This window comes from Macrosteles quadrilineatus, unplaced genomic scaffold (assembly GCF_028750875.1).
Source record: "Macrosteles quadrilineatus isolate MER2022 unplaced genomic scaffold, UCM_ALF_1.0 Scaffold_2__2_contigs__length_208266976, whole genome shotgun sequence".
NCBI classification, from domain to species: Eukaryota; Metazoa; Arthropoda; class Insecta; order Hemiptera; family Cicadellidae; genus Macrosteles; species Macrosteles quadrilineatus.
In genome coordinates this window covers 202299024-202319554 of record NW_026542595.1, presented here as the reverse complement: position 1 = coordinate 202319554, position 20531 = coordinate 202299024, and the positions used below count along the sequence as shown (strand labels likewise).

Below are 20531 nucleotides of genomic sequence, written 5' to 3'. Positions count from 1 at the left end.
GATTATTAATCAAACTTTGATGATCTAAAATTCTATTGATAAAACACTCATTGCTGGAAATCAAAAGACGCTAAACTTTACAAATCATTGACTATCATGTACAATTTTGAATGTTCTAAAATTGCTGGAATCCCCAAACTCTATACTTTAGTAATTGTAGTTTTTTAATTACTTTTAATTACTTTTTCTGTCGAAGTAATAAGAAAATATACAACTCAAAAGGCTTAAAAGTAAATTTACTTCCCTTTAAGTTAAAAAATATATTTAAAAAATACATATATACACTATATTACGATTACACCCACGCCACTTTTAGTTTTGAATCACAGGTTTGAGTTCATTTTTTAAAAGCACCAAAAGATACTAGCCAGTAATCACCTTGATTCCACAATTTCCTATATCTTGTACAGAAGTATAAACATAAACTTCCTGTTTATAATATCATCCCTTAGTCCCGCCTCCACAAGAAGGTTTCTGTGGAAGACCATTTTTTGACTCGGGCGTATTCCTAGAAGCAGAACGAAATTGTTATAACTACTTACAGATTGGCATGAAATAAAGATATTATACTGTTTATATTTATATGCTAATAAGAGAGCCCATAGAAACACATACTATTCCGTTTGAATATTAATACTTTATACCATATTAAAATGTTTTCGTGACCATATAAAAATACAGTCTAATTATAAATTAAAGGCGTATATTACTTTATAGTAAATAATGAAACAATTTTAGCTATTTGGATTTGTTCCTCATGTCATTGAAATTGCCATGCAGCATGTGATCTAGTTTTATTGAAAAAAGTCATTTGTACACAAAAAAATATAGAGAAGATATCGTTTCTATTATTAACTTACTTGCATTTGAACAATTTGATTTTGATTTTTTTGTAATGCTAGCTGCCCCTGAACTATTTTCAATTTTTGTTCTTTTTATTTGGACGAAAACGTGGTTTAAGTGAGCACATTAAAACTCAATCCAGGGACTGTTGAAAAAAATATAGTTATTGTTATTTATCTTAAGATTTTCTCAGTTTATATAGCCTGTTATAAAATATCCAAATTACCAGTTAAAATTCTTTTTACAAAGCAAGTAATGCATAACAATTAGCATTTTTATACATTTGAATAAATTATATAAGTGTAAAATACCCATGCAATACATCGAAAAATCTAAACATTTCTGTTTTATAAACTCACGAAAGCAACAATGGTTACCTTTGAGCTTTGATTAATTATTTTATAACTTTTACTTTTAAAATATTTTTAATGATAAACTGCCCACCTCCTGCTGTCAGAGGACCCACGAAGGCTATATAAAGACTATGAGAGACCCACTTGGAGTACCTCGAAGGCAGAGATGGTCTCGAGGCCCACCCTCTTCCTTCATACACCTCTCCGTCCCCGCCTATACAGAAACTGAGAAAAATCTTTTGTTTGGTTTGATACAGATTGTTCAATGAATAAAACTCTACTAAAAATTTCTAAACTAGTTGTAATGGTGCGACAAGTTACACAAGTGCTCTTAAAGTTCAATTGCAGAAAACATGTTCATTAGAAATCTTACAAATGTTTAAACAAAATGTAATACAATATACAGTTATTTAATAAAAAATGGGTAAATACTTCAATACATGTATGTAGGGAAAACATCGATTTGCTTGAATAAGAAAAAGTCACTAAACAGGAATAGCTTGGTAGCCTATGCTAAGGCAATATAAGAAAAAATAAACATTGAGAACATTTTGAAAACTGTTTAGTTTAAAGTAGACGTATTAATTAAGGCCAAACGATGAAATAATAGCCTACTTATTAATTTGATAATTCCGCAAAATATGACACAACGTAATCCATATGCAACATAATAAAGTATTTATTTATTTTATTTTTATTTTATTTATTTATTTATTTATTTACGGCAAAATCGCCATTTGTACAATCAATTACATGCATAACAATTTGTGGATCAATAAATACTAATTATAATTAACATGCTATAAGTTTTACATCTTGCTAAGGATAATTATTAGTCAATCAGTTATTAATGACAATAATACAACCTAAATATACAGTTATGATAGTATTAGCTCCCAAGTTACAAAATTATAACTGCAGAAGACCATGTAAGTTGACAGTTTAACACAATGGTGAAAGCCATGTGCTAAGAATCAACAAGGTAGACCGGTAAGTTTGCTTAAAGGTCCCCAAAAGGGCAGTTAAGATTGCAGAACACTACCAGATAAACAATTAGATCTGTAGTCTAACAATCTAGACTGTTGAGATTTCAGAAGGACACTAAATAAGTAGTTGAGAATAAATAAGTCGAATAGGTAAACGGTTAAGTCTGCAGAAGACCTTTAGGTTGATATTTAATACAGTAAAATGCAATTGTGTAGTTAGTTATACTAAAAGGAATAGTAAGAGGCCTTAACGGGGCGTCTAAAAAGTGTTTGGTAGGACACATCATCAATTGATTATTATGGATAAATTTAAGTAAGTACAAATACAAGTTAGTTTTACACAATATGGCTAAATTACTTGTATCTGATAACTGGTAGGACGCCTCCATATCTCGCCTCTTAGTCCAGAACGTCTAGAAAGGGTGACACAAATCATCACTTGAATATTTATAAATCAATTTAGAAAGTAAGTAAGCACAATATGGCTGAATTACTTGTATCTTATGTCTGGTAGGCCAGCCTCCATATCTCGTCTTTGCATGTCTCTCATGAGCATCTTGCAGTGGTCTGTGTGTGAGCATCCTTTAGAATTGGTCCTCAGGCCACAGAACACAGCTGTCACAGGGTCTGTTAAGTAGTCTAGCTGGCCTCGGGGCGATTCAGCTTCCCATGCTTCTCGTTGGAGCGGAGTAAAAGTTGCCGGCTCAAATTTCAACCTTGTACGATCCATGGTATCTAAAACATTAAAACAATTGAATTTTATGTAAGAGAAGTAAAAAAAAAAAAAAATAAACATTGATTTTCTTTACCTTCCTATCATTATCAGTTACTTACTTATACAATGGCTGGGTAGCTGAGTGCTTATAGTGATTGCCTAAAAATCAAAATGTCATCGGTTCAACTCTTAGAAAGGTTAGTAGCTTTTTGATGGTTCGAAATCTGACTCAGATGTCTCTGATTATTAGGCTTGAAATAAATGGAAATTGAAATAAGTTCTGGTTAATGAAACAGGATCATCAGTAACTATTAAATAACTAGAGGAGTTGATTATAAGCCTTAACAAGTTATAAAAAAAAACTTTTGTATTACCTTAAACTTACTATGCACACCTAATATAGGCTATTTAGCTCCCCTCAACAGTTTGTTAGGAGTCTTTGAAGGCTCGTGGCCATCTTGGATAGTTTCAAACCTGAAAAGCTATTTATTGTCCAAAAATATTATTTAAAACATAAAAGTTATCATAATTTAAATGTCTAGTATACTGCGTGATTGGAAATGTAGTTTTGAATTTTCTCCAAGGGAGATCATGGAAGCTAACGTTTATCTTGGATTTGCCCACCATAAGAGCATATGGAGTTAATTTCATGAACATAAAACAGCCATGAAGAGTTTGAGATTTACCATCTCAAAATATTTATCCAAAGACCAGAGTGATCGTAATTTAAGTATCTAGTATACTGCGAGATTATAAATTGCCTTTGCAGTTTTTTAATCGTTTAACGAGTTAGAACGTCTAGGCTCCAAGGACTCTTAATAATCTTAATATTTCCTGGAATGTTTTCTTTTTAATGCTGCATGGTTGGGTTCAACGATATTACTATTTAGTATCATATTACTAAACAGTTTATAATGTAAGTTTAACTACAAGACCAAAATCGAAAAATGAGTTTTTCTGAATGTTATGTTGCGTGTAGTAAACTTAGTGAAGTAGTCAAAAAAGCAAAACTAAAACCCCCCAAAAAACAAAAAAAACAATGAGTGTGTGACATAATAAACAAAACATGTTAATCTTTGTTAGCCAATAATGTCTTTATACAATAAATTTGCGTTCTTGGTTTACCAAACTAATTAATTGGTCAATTTTGAGAACCATAATGGTATTTTGCAACGTTGATTTATTTTAAATTACCTTAATTCATTTTTTAAGAATAAAATGATTATAAACATGATTATGATTATAGCTAGTGCTAATTAAATCACTTAGGTAATTTTACCAATGATTTTTGTCGTACTACTAAGCCTCTTAAAGTACCTTCGCAAATATATGAGGTAAATATAGGCCTATTGGGACGTAGAGTATACGTGTATTGTAATTTATCACAGTGTCTCAGTAAGGAAATATGGAAAACACATACTTCAAATTGCATGTCCTCAAACGGGTACATGAACTTGACTATTTTTTGTAAGTTTCAAAATACAGGGTTAGTAAAAAGTCTGGAGACCCCTCTTAATTTTTTAATGGCCTATACTGGAAAAAATAAACTCGGCATACATTTATGGCATATTATGTACTTTTTGGGGATAACCGCCATTTAGTGTACATCACCAAAATGGGGGATTTTGGGGGGAACTAAAAAATTTCAAATCGTAAGACCCAACGATTCTCTATCTCAATCCAGTAAAAAAGGACAGCTAATAGAAGATTTCAGAAGTTCATTTAACTTACAGCTTTCCAAGTTTGGAAACCCCATGTAAACGGCTCACACTAGAAAAACTAAACTCTGCACACCTTTTGAAATGTTATGAAGTACTTTTTGAGCCTAATTGCTACTTGGTTCCCAAACCCAAAATGGGGGATTTTTGAGGGAAACTCAAAAACTTTAAATGTTAATCCCCATCAAGTGACCCCTCATTTTAAAGGTCGTGATAAAAGAATGGGCCGTTAAAAATTAACAGGAGGGGGGTCTACAAAATGTTTACTAGCCCTATAAGAAGCATGGTTAATACCTATTACTCTCCTAAAGACCCGTTTGGTTAATGTTTAAATAAACAGCAAATATTATTAAAAATATATAATTTACTTACGTTATTTCTTCTATAACAGGAATCCTTTAAGTAGTATAGCATCTGATTCCATCGTTCAATTTCTTCACTTGACCGATAAAACCTTCCATGTTTACAGAGTTTTTACTTCACTCATAGTACTAAAACAGGGTTTGAATCTATTTTGCTATCGTACCAATTTAGATAAGAATAATTACAATTTCTCCACCTACTGATATTAATAGCAGTTTATTGTTTTGTATTATATTATGAGTACTTTGTATTATTGTATGTTATTAACATATATATATATATAAAACCCAAAATTTTAAATATAGAATAGTGTACAAAAACATTAAAATCGTAGATATTAATATCAAACATAAAAATATATTTAAATTATTGTTCGTAAAACATCATAGTAAAATATATGTTACTTGCACAAACAATTTTAGATTGTAACATAGATATTAATACTGTTTCGTAAATTACCTCTAATTCAACTTGAGTAGAAAAATAATAACGAATTATTTTGAGTTACAAAATATCCAAAAATAGTTCAGTCCAACTTCTAATGTCATGCCGTTACTTTTCAACGAAAGATGTAACCTGTGATAGTAGTATCAGCTATATATTACTTGGTTTTACTTACAGTTGTTGCCAAGTTTGTTAATTTGAACATATATCGTGACTCAACGAAGAACATGGTGCGTAAAAGACATTGGAATATCTGTTAAATTACACCCCATATGGGAACTTTGTTTTAGGTACTAAATTTACAACTAATTAACCAAAGTTTCAAATACTGCATTTTAGAAACACAAAAACAAACAAAAATAAAGAAACAATAGTTTTGCAATGATACTGTAACTTAATTAAACTGTAGTCCTTAATTCATAAATCTATATTTTTTACAGCAGTTGACATCGTAATAACTTTTATTAATTTAAATGTAACACAAACATAAAGTAAGTGGACGGTAAACAGAACCAGCTAAGTAATTATTGTTGTATTAAAAATATGAATCATATTGATACATTAAATATATTACAACTAGCAGAGTACTCGTCCTTCACTTGGCGTATATAAGTATAAAACTCTTATTATAGTTGTGGAGTGTTTGTGAATAAAAATGAAATATTAAGAGAGAAATAAAATAAGTCATGTTTTCAAGAAGAACAGAAATCAATAATATTTATTTATACAGTTTGAATCATTTTTTAAACATCAGCTGTTCTAAATAAAGGCCAAAGAAAATTATTTGGTGAAAGAACTGAACAATAGTGTTGTACTCCTGCTTTACATTTGCAATGGAAGAGGACAGAGAACAGGAAAAGTTTTGAGAAAATTTGGTTCTTAAAATTTGCACTATGCTTTAGTAAAACACATCTACCATAGCCATAATGTCCTGCCACTGCACATAATCAATAGATAAAATTAAACCATCACACATTTGCACAATATGTGACATTATTTATTGAGTTAAAAACATAAATTTCCTACTTTGAAAGTTCTTGTTGTGTGTCACAGCTTTTTGTAGTTTAGTTCATAAGCTGTTGTCATAAATGAACAAAATATTAATCGTGCTGCACCCTGTTGGTAAACCTTATAACTGTTTAATGCTGTTAAAAATCATATAGCCAACTTTTTTAGTTAGAACAGCTGTCAAAAGTATTTAATTATTTTTTAATATGAATATTCATAAGGTTAACATAAAAAACTTCAGAACCACTGGGACGGAGCCCGAATGGATTCTTTAAATAATAATATGTTTATATGTTAATTGGGAATGATCCGACCAGTAGTTGATGCGGGATTGAACTTCAACAAAAACAAACATACACACAAACTTTCACATTTATAATATGAGTATGATTTGATTGTTTCGCTTACGTTTCTCAATGTGTAGGTAGGTAAAAAAGTTTTGTAAATAAATTTATAAAAATTGTTGATATTTTTTTAACTTCAAACTATATACACTATATTTCAAACATGGCTAATTATCCAAAGTCCCTGGGACTTTTGGAGTTACAATGCTGTATTCTAAATGCTTTGCACTGACATATTTTAGTGAAACTCCGTGTTCGACTAGGTCTGTCCTGGCCTGAAACATTTTTTCACTGGGAGCCTTGTCTGGAACATAATTATAAAAATATAAAATCAAAGAAAATGTTTATGGGAATTAAGAATTATCTAAAATAAGTAACTTCTTGATCAGCATTGCACGTGTTATTAAATTTACTGAAAGTAAATAAAAGAAACGTCTTATAACACTTAAAACATATATTTACGCTTATACCGTTACTCACAATACGGTAAATATACAAAAAAGATGGTAAGTGGTGATCGATTTCGATTGGACACTCCAATCATCATCAGACCCAATAGGAGAATGACAGGAATCCGGTAGCCAATAGGGTATAAGTAGGGACGCCATTCAAGATTCTTGTCATTCGCCTATTGGGTCTGATGATGATTGGAGTGTCCAATCGAAATCGATCACCACTTACCATCTTTTTTGTATATTTACCGTTTTGTGAGTGACATATGTTTTAAGTGTTATAAGACGTTTCTTTTATTTACTTTCCGCTAAAATAAGTGTAATTAATCCAAACGTTTTATTATTCTAAGATCTTATGACATAAGTTGACGTTTTCTTAGATATATTTTTAGCAAATGCGTAAAATATAAGTGGCACATATTTAAGGATTTCCTATATTAACTCCTTGGGAAAGGTTAGTTGGCATATTTCTATTGATTGGGTGTTATAAAAAATTGATACTTCAACAATCTGATTATTTGCCTATTTGTATTATATACATCTACTGATGAATACCACGATAAATTTATCTACTTCTACAAACTGATTCAAATATGACTAAAACTAAAGCAGTGTGAACTGCTTTGTATTGAACTCTACTTAAGGAGCCTGCTGTCATATTTTTTGTTACATATTATTGTAGGTCCTTTGATTTTCAATATTTCGATATTTAAAAAAAAAGGCTCAAAGGTTGGTAAAAAATACGTGTTTTTTTTTATAAGTTTTAACGCAAAAAATTATTTTGAGAGAAAAAAATATAACAAACAGGTGAAGTGCAATAAATTCTTAAAAACAATAATCTGCAGTTAGTTTACTAAAATGTTTAAGGATGACGATGTAATCCCCCAGATTCAAAAGGCTTGCAAGCACTCTTCATGGCCCTGTTCAGTGCAATGGTCTGCGTTAGCAACATCGTACTCAGAAATCAGAGCTGAGGTAGAGCGCACCCTTAAGATAATGAATGGAATCACACGCGTATCTTTAGGTTAGTAGTACGTAGTACCCTCAGAGGTATCGTGTTAAAATTGAAAGTGGACATTGGATTCCCGAAGTCTCAGGGTAAAATCTAGCATACCGTAATACAATTTACTTAAGTCATAATACCATGACCCCTTGGCCTAGTCTGAACTCATTAGGGATCGGTTCTGGACTAGATCCTATTGTCCTATTAAGGGGTAAAATCTAGCCTACCGTAAAAAATATTTAAGTCATAAAGCCATGAACCCTAGACATAGTCTGAAGTCATTTGTGAATCGGTTCCAGACTAGAGCCTTACCTTCCTATCATGGAATAAAACACTAATTTAAAAAGGTTACAGCCACAAAGCAGTAACAATCTGCTAAGTGACTTTGTTGACCATTTACCTATGTAGTTCCCTATGAGGGCAACGTAAAGAGCTTTTCTCCTGACATTGCTATATTTTTGAGGCAGTCGAGGAGCTGAGTCCCATCCGCGGCCCTCGTAGACAGTGCCATCAGAAGCAATTAGGAAACTAAAATCATAAATTACGAATCATTCTTCACCGTTCAGAAACTATGATGTATTGTAACTAGTTAATTATTATATAATCATGGTCTTCAGGCGACAACGTGGCGAAAATGAGGAAACACAACACTTGCCGACGCTTCAGCCACCATCATCAGGGCGAGTTGACTCCGCACAGATGACAAATCAATTTTTGACACTGTCGTCGGCCAAGACCACGATTCTACATGACCGTGGAAGCCTATCCAGGAATATAAGTAAATTATTTTTTGTTTTGTTTTCTCTGTTTAAATGTGTTTTTTTTTGTCACATACGATCGTAAAGAATTTGATATTCCAACATTATTAAAAAGTACTGTTGTTTCATTTCATTTATTTCCACGGCAAATAGCCAATTAGTACATGACAATTCAAAACTACTTGATTCTGTGCAACAAATTTCAAGCAGAGACAAAGAACAATATTTAACAATTAACAAAATACACAATATCAGATCAGTCTGTAACAATATCAGATAACAAATTTCAAGCAAAGACAAAGAACAATATTTAACAATTAACAAAATAAACAATATCAGACCAGTCAACGAGAAATATAAATACATGCAACACAATGCAAAAAACAATAACAAGAACAAAAACAGAACAATAAATACAATAAATTAATTTACAATGCAACAACAAACACTAGCAGGATCTAAAAACAGAAACAGTGAGTTTTTCAAACTAGGCGGCAACAATATGTAGTAAAGCAATGTGGACAATTAACATGTGGGAGAAAATACAGTTTTGACTAGAAATACTTAGGAAACAGATATGCACAATCAAACAATGCCTTATAATTTATAATATAATCAATTTACAAAGAAAACCATTAAATGCAGAAAAGAAACAGACAAATTAGAAATACATGATCAGAACATCAACCCGGGACAATGAGACCTATTGCACATCACTAAGAGCCACCGATCACTGAACACCATCACTAACTTGCGCCTCGAGCAGATATCTTTTAAAGATGGATGAGCTGCAGCAGAAGATGTCAAGATTTCCAGGTATTAGGTTCCCGTGCCTTTGAAGTCTCACAAGTGGACTGTTCCTTCCGTAATTTGAGGAAGCTGCTACCCTGGTGAAGAGGTTGGTGGAGCGAGTACCAGTGGGAACCCTGAAGTTGACCTTTTGGAGTAGTTCTGGGCAATCAAGCTCAGAGGTGACCAGACGTTGGAGGAATAGTACGTCGTGGTTGAAGCGACGGATTCCAGTGAAGGCAGCTTCAGGAGGGATTGCAGATAATCGATAGGAGCCTCAAGGAACCTGTATCCCAGGCGAGTACCCACGAGCCGTACAAATCTTCTTTGCACACTTTCCAGCTCGTCCTTCAGATATTGTTGGTGAGGGGACCAGATAGTGTCACAATATTCCAGGTGGGGTCTCACAAGGGAAAGAAATAGCAGGTTTAGCGAGTAGATGCTATTGAAGGTTGATGAGATTTGGTGAATTAGGCCGAGGTTGCGCAAGGCTTTGTTGCAGACAGAGTGGACTTGGCGATCCCAGCTGAGGTTTGGGGTGAGTAACACGCCGAGGTACACAATCTCCGAGCATCTAGCAAGCTCTTTGCCATCAATTGTATAGTTCCTCCGGACGGGGTTGGATATACGATGAAAGATGATATAATTGCATTTGCTGACATTTAAGGACATCTTGTTCCTAATGCACCACCTGGCTACAGAATCTAGACTAACCTGGAGAATGTAGAGGTCATCAATGAATGTAATTGTTTGGTAGAGCTTAGGATCATCAGCGAATAGTTGGAAGCTGCATTGAAGGTCTGTAGTGATATCGTTTATAAACGAGATAAATAGTATGGGACCAAGCAAGGTGGAACTCCCGAGGTAGCATAAAAGTGATGAGAAAGTGAACCGTTGTACCTGACTTGTAGGACTCTGTCTTGCAAATAGCTTTCGATCCATCGAATAAAACATCCTTCGCAAAATCGAGTTGGATTGCATCGACTTGGTGAAGATTGGCAAACGCATCAAAGATATCTGATGCAAAGATCATCAGGTTTGTGGAAGAGGAGCGGCCAGTCAAGAAGCCGTGCTGATTGGGGGAGACGAATGGCGAGATGATGGACTTGAATCTAGGCAGAACGACTGTCTCGAAGATCTTTGAGATGACTGAGAGAATCGCTATTGGACGATAGTTCTTGACGTCATTTATAGGTCCCTTTTTTATGAACTGGAATTATATGACTTGGTTTAAGGATGTCGGGAAAAATACCATTTGACAGAGACAGATTGAAGAGATTGGTAAGTGGGTGTTCCAGTAGGCAGCGGCAGTGCTTTACAACAGCCGGCGGGATGGAATCGGGACCGCAACCTTTGTGTGCATCAATGTTAAAAATTGCTTGGCGGACTTCATGCACTTGGATAGGGTAGAACGAGTGGGACCCCAATAATTGGGACACAGGGGTGAAGCAGTCAGGTGGTATGTAGCAAATAACTCGGCAGCTGACTGGTCACTATCGGAGAAAGTTCCATTTAGAGACATTGAGGTGGGGGTTGAGGTTGAGCTATTGAGGCTTTTTACATAGGACCAAAAAATCTTGGGGTTTTGTGGGGGACATCTTCCACGTGCGCAATGTAATTTGTAAAACAGGCTGTGGACAAGGCCTTGCATTGAGCTCTGGCGGCAGAAAAACGACAGTAGAAAGCTTCGTCCAGGTTCAACTTGTAGATCTTATGAAGACGTTTTTTTTTTCAATAGTTAAGAGCTTAAGCTCTTTAGTGAACCACGTGGGGAACCTGGAGGGTCCGCAGCTTTTCATCGGGGAGTTCTTCTCAACTGAATGTCTAATGGTGTTTATGAGCAGCTGGAACGATTCATTTACATCCCCAGCCGAGGCTATCGCATCGAGATTGGCCACGGACAGGTCTTCGAAGACACTCTGCAGGTTACACCTTCTTGTATTGAGTATAGATCTGCGTCTGACACTTAATGGGGGTGGCTGAGCAAAGACACAGTTTAGAGCTGGATGATGTCTGTCTTCAGGGATTAAAGGGTCTTCGTCACGAAGTACTAGAGCATTAGAAGATGAAGTGAAGATCAGATCGAGCAGGACGCCTCTGTAGTTAGTTATGGAATTGACTTGACAAAGAGAAAACATCGCCGCTAAGTTGGAGACAGCTGAGAGGGGAGAATTTGCTTCAGGCGCATGTTCGTTTTCCCAACTGGAAATGGGGATATTGAAATCTCCGAATATATGAATGAAGCTGAAGTTAGAGTTTGCCAAAACCTCTTCGATGTGGGTGGAGAGTTTGATGTAAGATTGAAGTGGTGAGCTGGGCGGGATATACACATTTATAAGAAGAGCTCGGCAGTGTGGACGAAGAGTTAAGGAAATGAAGAGAAATTCTAAGTCCACATCAGTACTAATTTTAGTTGGCTTCAGTGAATTGGATGCAGCAATGAGGACACCTCCACCACTAGACTTGCTGGAGGTTGATGGTGATCGGTCATTCCTAAAGACTGAGTAGGTGGGCGGGAAACCAAGCTCACCACAACGGAAAGATAGCAGGAGATTTGTCTCGGTGAAGGCGATAATATCGTGGGAACAAGAAGATAAAGATAAGCGAAGATCATGCAATTTAGACCTGAGCCCGTTTACATTCTGGTAATAAACTGAGTAGTTGGCCAGGTCAGTGGAAGAACTTAGTTTTTTGACATCGTTACTATTTTAGGAGTGCCATTTTGGTATTTTATCGTAAGATCTTTTTCCCCGTTTTTGGTTCTGGTTTGCAATATGTCACGAAGATTGTCGAGAAGTTTGCGCTCACTGGTAGTCCTATCCCTCGAGACTGTTACTTCAGATGACCCATTTGGGAGAAGATTTGCTGAAAATTTCTTGAAGAAGCTCTTCGTGGAATCCGCATTTGGAAGGATAACTTTCACTGGCCTTATAGTGTTTGGCGAGGGTTTGCCCAATCTGAAGAAAGTAAATTCGGATATTTAATACTTAATTGAGTTGAGGACACGGTTTATACTTTTGTTATGCATTATTCTAGCATTTTATGGGTCAAGTTACGCGTGTATAGTTGAATGTTTTGCAGTTCACGTATAAAATACTTGATTTATTTTTAATCTGTAAATCTCTACTTTACAGTAGCTTATATGGTAATATGGTCGTTTCTCGACCAACCACAGCCGCGGATCCGGTACCGGTACGTTAGTTAACAACCGTCAAGAAATATCACAACCTTTATGTGACATAACAGCTGTAATGTCACATGACCATTTTTAGGTTTGTAAGTTCTAGCAGGCCTTTTCTGCTGTACTGCACACTTTTAGGTTCTTTTTCTTGTTGTTTTGAAAATCATGCCCGTATGCTGGCCTGAGATGTGTACTCTATTCCTCTTATAGGTCCCAACAACAGCAGAAAATGCCTACAAGAACTTCCAAGCCTCCAACAAAATACAAAGACTTTGTTCTTTTAAAAAAAGGGCATGTGACATAACAGTTGTTGTGTATTAATAGTTTGTTATTGTTTATGTTTGTGTAAGTTGAATTTCTTTGAAAAAAAAAACATAACCTAACTGACATTTTACTTTAATTAAAAAAGTTAACATACTTTTTGTGTTAATTATGATGGTAAGAAAACATCTTGTGTGTATTACGAGCACAAAAAGTCATTGTGTACTTAATACACAAATAGCTAATTTAACTTCATAATAAGATGAGTTAATAAGTTGAGATACAGTTTCTACTATTTTATGTTGATGGATTGAGTTTTGTACAAAACCAAATCGTACCTGAAAATCAATTGTAAACAAATACACCCTTATTGTTTATACTAATTAATTTACTTACTTGTAACGTATGTCAGGATTGGATCTCAGCTTCAGATTGTATCGCTGAATAATTCTGATCATCTCCATACACTCCTCCCTATTAGTGCATTCGTCAGTGTTCGTATACTCGAAGAACACATGTTGCACGGGCAGTGCGAGAAACTTTACCCACAACGGGTCAACTGCTCCCCACTCATCTCTGCTGATAATCCTGAACCCAGGTCTCTCAATCCTTTGAGAGTGTTGGACATAATACATCTGTTATTATTGTCTGAAAATATATTTGAGTCAGATTTCTAAATAAATTACACAAACATTGGAATAGGTTATTAGCTATTTTCCCTGGCTGCAGTAGAAAACCAACACCTAATTCCTATAAGGATAACTAACCTTGAGGAAGACACTGTTATGTAGGCAATACAAAATTTACGCCATTGGACATAACGTGCTAAGCCCTATATTTTAATAAATCTGATTCTAGAAGGTTTTATAAGTGTGAATGTACTTTTTAAGCTACAGTTGAAATAAGATATTAAGTACCTGAGGGCCGAGCCATGGCTCGGTAGTTATTTTCATTATACCCCTATATCTAGTAATCTTCAGTTTAATCTTTGCTCAATAGTAACAACTGATGTTTTTCCTTTTGTACCGTATTTTGTAATTTACTAGTATTCCGTGGCCTTGAAGTAATGTGACAAACAATTCCAGGTCTGTGTCCAATAGTAGTAGAGGGGGTTTTTTAGTTAGTAGTCTGTGATAAATTCAGGAGACTCACACTACAGGCTGGCTACCTGTGGCGTAAAAGCATTTCCCCCCCTCTCCCTTAAAAAAAGTATACTGTGGATGGCTTGTTATAAACACATGTTACAAGTCATTTGTTTACTTTGTCAATGTTATTTTGTTCGGCCAACAAGGTTACTTGTTAACCCATAAGGCCAATGTTTAAAATCTTTGACTTCCAATTTTAATTTTTTACGTAATTAGATTTTTTTGCAGTTTTAACTGCAGTAAACACGTTTTTAGGCCAGAAATAAATTATTTACAACATTTGAAGGTAATCGTCGAAGCCTTTTAGATTATCCTTGTGCAAGCGTACAAGCATACATACAAGCAAACATTGCTCATATAAGAGTATAGGATAGGCTATATTCACATTTCCCCCAGTCAGTATCTAGAAAAATTGTTTGAACATTATAGGCTAAAGAAAATTATGAAAGTGTATAACGTAAAATAGCACAAAACAATATATGAGTAGTTTTGCCCAAATTAATCAGAGAAAATTCGTTTAAACTCTCATTCAACTCGTAAGTGTATGGTTAAAATGGCATGTTAATTCATATTTTGGTTGTACAACTTACCTTTTGAATGTACTCAATAGTAGTTTATGAGGAATAAAATGTCATTTCAATAAAATATAACTACGAATAACACTAATGATCCCCTGCGAGACGAATCTGAATAAATAATATATCATCTTTCTGGTTAACACATTGAGTTTACAAAATAGGCATATCTGTGAAAGAGCCAGAGTAACTCATGACGTCATGGACAAAGACAAAAAGTGTTATCTAAAAAGACGTTTAGTTATCAGCAGCTGATAAGTTTACATTTCTCACGGCTGTACTAGCTTGTATTTGGCATGGTATTGTGTATTTAAAAGGTCATACGTTCCAAGACAATAGTGCTTGATGACAGATTTGTAGTCAACAACTGAACATTTTAGTTTTCATACATTGGACAAACACACTCTGAAAATACTATTGATATTTAGTATCAAATAGTCACTCTGTTTTACAAAAAGTTTATATTAATTTAAAAAGTTATTAGTAAAAGTTATATATTTTTTTTAAATGCAGTGTTTTTGTTTTAAAATATGCATATGTATGTTTTAGATTTGTAATGAACATCTATGTTATAGAGTAACTATGTAAATCATAAAGACTTTTCTATAATTTTATTGACTTTCCACTCATAAAAACTCTTTTTTGTTACTTTTAAAAAGGGTATCTATAATGGAGTCAATAGTACAACTGTTTCACGCATAAGGGAACATACTGTTTAATAAAAACTTAAATTAATTTAGGGATTAAATAGGGAAATGGTTGAAAAAAACTTATATCTATTTGACAGTATACATATTTATTAACTCAATACAAATTCATACATGCTATATTTACACAAAATTGTAACACAAAGTAAAAAAATACGATATGTATATACAAAGATTAACAAAACAGCTAAATTTAGCTAATGCATTAATTCAATGACAATTCTTTAAAGTTGGTTCCGTACAAGATTACAGAACGAATGAAGATATTAAAATTAGTAGCAGTTCACAGCTACAGGCCTACACACAATTACATGTCGTAGCATTTATACCCGTTTTCAATTTCTATTTAGTATGCAAAAGTATACGATTGTGAGTATCTCAGTTCTTCTTTAACACAAATTCCAATACTTTTTGAGATATGTAGTCATTTTTCAATCCAAATTCAATTATCCTGTCTCTTGCATAGTACATCGTTCGAGGTGGATCGTCTCCTTAAAAAGTAAACACATTATGAATATTTTATAATTATAAATGCGGACCTATAATCGAGTTGGATAGTAGGGATACTTGACGGTTGTTCTTTTTATATTGATAAACAATAAATATCATCACAATATTATACTGAAAAGTTCTTAAAGTGAATTACGTTCCTAATTAGTGAGAACATAGTGTAAGTTTTACTAGATAAACAAAACTCTTGATCATAAATCATTTAAAAAGTATCTTTTGAACTGAAGCTACCAAGAAAACAAAATTTAGTATTGTGGAGGTTTTATAAGCTACCAAATTTTCAACACTAGCGTCTAAGGGTTCTGGTCTAAAACCGATGAGAACCTCTTCTGCAAAGGAGTGGGGGATTGTGGAGGAGCTCCTCATGTCAATTTAAGATTTTTTTTTTAATTAGTCATCTTAGGCATAAGAAAATAATCGAATGAAGGTTTACTAATTGAAAAAAATAGTACTGTTCATAAAATAAAATTATAATTGCCTTAAATTCCAACAAAAGATATACGTTTAAAAAGTAATCGCATTGTAAGCAAAGTATTTGACTAAAAGTTAGTGTCACCTGCGGGATTCGATCTGGTTACCTTATAAACATCAACCGATTACTCTATTCACTACACCATGAACACCGATTGCTAAACTTCGTATCGCTGCGGTAATGGTGTTCCCTCAAGAAAAGAGTGTGACGTTACTCCCCCCCCCCCCCACTCCTTCGCAAAAGAGGTTCTCATCGATTTGTGACCAGGATCTTGAGATGCTAGTAAAGTTCAACACTCAAACATCCCATAGAATAAGGAGGATTCTGAAGTGAGCACATCATTAAAGACCAAATGCAATAATGATCCTAGGAACCACAATTCTTATCGAGGGATCATTAAGTGTCATTACTATGTAAACATTGAATTTAAGTTCTTGAGAGCGAGCTGGTCTGGCGGTAGAGTGTAGTACTTCGATCCCCGAGGTCGTCAGTTCAAATCCCACGAATACCGAATGGATTTGATTCATTTAATTTCGTCACGAACCTCTAGGACTATCACAGAGTAACGTGTGAAATAGTTTTGGGTAAGAGTTTACCGATCCTGGAAATATTCTTAAGCTGCAAAATTATCCAAGGATTTCGGTGGTTTTTTTTAAAAAAAAGAAGCTTTAGGCACGAGTCGGCTTTAAAGCAATAAACCTATAGGAGGTGTAATAGGAGGTTAGCAGGCATAAAACAAAGTAATAGTAACTTACTAGTAAAATTACCCATGAAGCCAATGTAGATGCTTCTCTGTAGAAAATTTCTGTATTTAGTAGGAACCCCAGGACAATATATCCATCCTCTTCCTTCGATTATCTTACCATGGGCCGTTATCAAGAAACTAAAGATAAATATGAATTAAAAACTTATACATCTTAAAAACCTAAAACTACCTGCCTGACTTTTTGTTCTATAGCTTTACTTTGTTTAATAAAAATTATAGTTTCATAATCTAAACAAGTCAATATACAGTTTGTTAACAATATAATAAGAATGAGCGAGTGTAGTTAGTAATTTTATTAATTTTTTTATATATGTTATGGTATTTGTGTAATATTTACCGTCTGGGCTTAACTCTTTAAATACAAACTTCCACAAAATGCCAAACAAGTTACACATTCTCCAGTAATATACTTGGTTTTAGATGATTTTTTTTATCAAATGTCATGTTTCTTTTCGAAATAGAATAACTAGATTTATGGACAATTTCACTAGGGCTTTAGTTAAAACAAATACTGTTAAAGCACTATTAAGTTGATCTTTGATATGTAGGCTAATACACTTTAAAAACAATACTCATTTTACTGGTATACCTAGAAAATTGGATTCAGACATATCTTAGTGTAAATAAATAAAAAAGGGTGTTATAAAGCTTACTAAGAACCTTAAAAAGATAAACATCACCCCCACAAACGAGACCCCTTTACGAGACAAAGACATAATAAGAAATTGCACAATATATAAATTTAACCATAACAAAAATACCTTACTTGTACTTGATATCAGGCACCTTCCCAGATCGCATAGCTTCTTTCTGAAGAAACTTAACATCACGTAAGCATTTCTTTTCAGAAAAACAGGGCGAAACATGGGTATCGAATGTTGAAAACACGTAAATAGCTGGTGGGAGAAGAAATGTCGCCCATAATGCTCTCTCAGCCTGCCATTGGTCTCGAGTTATCAAACCCGAAATCATCTTGCACCCCTCTGGACTTCAAATCAACATTTGTAGAGCCTAAAGGAGTCATCATGGATGTAAAGCATCTCAACGATAAAATTCGGTTTGAGTGCGTTAGCCTATGAATCAATGGTCAGATTAATATAATGATTGTTAACAAATAAGATAAGGTTGAGGAGATAGAACTGTAGTTGTGCTATTTATAGTTTTATAAGTGATGAGAGTAGAGAATGTTCCAAATGCACAGTATATCTATTTTAACCTCTTTTGATTTATTTAAAGATCAGTGGGAAAATATCTACATAATATCTCTTCGAGAAAGTAAATTGTTTTGAAGTAGAAAGACTTTTATGCAGAGAGGAGGCTCGTTGTTAACGTTGTTCCTTAGTAGAATCACATTTTCTTGTTTCGAATCAAATAAAGACACGAATCAAAAATGCAATATTAAAATGTTAAATGTTTGGGATTGGTTTTTGAAAAAGCTAAAACTATGTTAGAGAATTAATAATAGTAAAAGTCCCTGTTATTGTATTGTTTATAAGTAATTTTAACATCAACTATTACTTTTGTTTGTGCACGTGGCTTAGGTTTAGACTTATAATTTGAGAAGGTTTTTATTATTTTATTTAATGCCAACGGTATTTGTTACTGTTTCTCTGTTAAGAAATTTAGTTTTGTTCTATGTAGAATTTAGGGTTGATAATAGTCTTCCGAAATGTATGATTTGTTTTTGATAATAAGCTTACAACTGCAGTGCTAACCATTCTTATTGGTGTAGGGGTGGTTCCCTTTGACTTTGGTTTCAATTTGAAGCTGATGTTCAATGACAACGGCGCCTTGACCCTTACCAAAGCTGGAGAAAACGCAATATAGGTAGGGGTGTCTGTCTATGGTAAGATGGACATTGTGACTTATGGAGATCCCCGAAGGTAAGTTGAACAAGAGTACGGGGAGAGAGATTTCTGTGTAAATCATTTCTTGCCAGAGACGCCTGCTTCGGAGCCTACCTTCAAAAAGGGGATAGTCAGCGAGCCTTAAATGTCAGTATGTAACTCCGATAACGATGATGTGCTGCCTATCTGATTCCATTAGGGAAGGTCAGAAGGGACTTTGAAACAGTTGCAGGCCAATTTCGCCAGACAAACACGTTCATCTGATCCCAAAACCCAAAATAGTCCATACCAGAATTTTGGAACACCTTTTCTTTATTTTCGAGGAGAGTGGTGAAAGATCAGAGGACTGAACAATTTTGATTCATCAGTGCAGCAAAGTCCGGTAGAACATCGCTGGAATTTCGAGCATACGAATTCACCCTCCTGAACTTGGTACATACAGCGTTTTCAAGAGGTTCTCTATTGCCTAGACGATAGCTTTTAGCAGTTGAACGTCGTACACATAAGTGTAAAATACACCTTACACCCTTTCGGTGTAAAATACATTTATATATCGTAAAAAACCTCAAATTAGCCCTAAAGGCTATGCACTGTGAAACAAAGACGATTAAAAAGGGAATAAGACGATGATGTTTAAAAAATTGCCGGAAAACAATAAATTTTCTAACCATAGAAGTTTTTGTTTACTTTCTTCTAATTAGGATATAACAATTATTAAGTCATGCGAAAATATGTGTATTCGTAACAACACCATTAAAACACAGCTTCCAAAACATAACAGATTTATACAACTTCAAACAGATTGTTAAAGTATTAACATGAATTTTTACAAATATACAAACATAATAAAGGTCTCACAGCTACCTATTTAAACTGTCAACATATATTTTCCAAAATTCTTATAAGTAATTTTCATGAGGTTAGTAATCAAATTTTATGTGACACTTTACATTCAATATTAACCTGAAATATTACCTAACGTAATATTAATGATTTTGTAATACTTTAATTTACATTGAGGGTTAGTATGAGAACAAATATAATGAAAAACAATTAAAATAAGGGGGTTCTCTGTTAATAAGAGTAGTAATTGCGCCAAAAAAAATTTTTTTTTAACGTTCATGCTTGTTATTAAGAAGCTACAAATACCAACATGCATTCATGTAAAATAAAACTTTGTCACCCATGATATATCATACAAACATATTTATTGAGCACAATCTACTTTAAAATAGTCTTGTGAATCAAAATTAAGTTACTATAGGCCAAAAAGGAAATTTATATTTATAGA

At 33.9% G+C, this 20531-nt stretch overlaps 2 protein-coding genes across 2 annotated transcripts; both read right to left on the bottom strand.

Moving 5' to 3' along the window:
• Positions 1 to 301: 301 nt before the first annotated feature.
• On the bottom strand, positions 302 to 13861 carry LOC128985286 (peptidoglycan recognition protein 4-like). The gene is made up of 5 exons (XM_054404677.1): positions 13615 to 13861; positions 8630 to 8757; positions 2677 to 2917; positions 1288 to 1421; positions 302 to 508 (listed from the first exon to the last, which is right to left on the bottom strand). Exons 1-5 carry the CDS (start codon positions 13851 to 13853, stop codon positions 396 to 398), a joined length of 855 nt encoding a protein of 284 aa, XP_054260652.1. The 5' UTR covers positions 13854 to 13861; the 3' UTR covers positions 302 to 395.
• Positions 13862 to 15817: 1956 nt separating this feature from the next.
• On the bottom strand, positions 15818 to 18426 carry LOC128984524 (peptidoglycan-recognition protein SB1-like). The gene is made up of 3 exons (XM_054403855.1): positions 18160 to 18426; positions 17383 to 17510; positions 15818 to 16136 (listed from the first exon to the last, which is right to left on the bottom strand). The coding sequence occupies exons 1-3, from the start codon at positions 18363 to 18365 to the stop codon at positions 16024 to 16026; spliced, it is 447 nt and encodes a 148-aa protein (XP_054259830.1). The 5' UTR covers positions 18366 to 18426; the 3' UTR covers positions 15818 to 16023.
• Between the last annotated feature and the right edge of the window lie 2105 nt (positions 18427 to 20531).

Excerpts from the sequence above, each read along its gene's own strand:
- LOC128985286 (XM_054404677.1), bottom strand. The coding sequence starts at position 13,853 with ATGTATTATGTCCAACACTCTCAAAGGATTGAGAGACCTGGGTTCAGG. Across the intron at positions 8,758-13,614 it reads AATCCTGACATACGTTACAA|TTTCCTAATTGCTTCTGATG; the intron begins GTAAGTAAATTA and ends TTATGATTTTAG. Across the intron at positions 509-1,287 it reads GGGTCCTCTGACAGCAGGAG|GAATACGCCCGAGTCAAAAA; the intron begins GTGGGCAGTTTA and ends TTCTGCTTCTAG.
- LOC128984524 (XM_054403855.1), bottom strand. The coding sequence starts at position 18,365 with ATGATTTCGGGTTTGATAACTCGAGACCAATGGCAGGCTGAGAGAGCA. Across the intron at positions 17,511-18,159 it reads GTGCCTGATATCAAGTACAA|TTTCTTGATAACGGCCCATG; the intron begins GTAAGGTATTTT and ends ATTTATCTTTAG. Across the intron at positions 16,137-17,382 it reads CTTCATGGGTAATTTTACTA|GAGACGATCCACCTCGAACG; the intron begins GTAAGTTACTAT and ends TTACTTTTTAAG.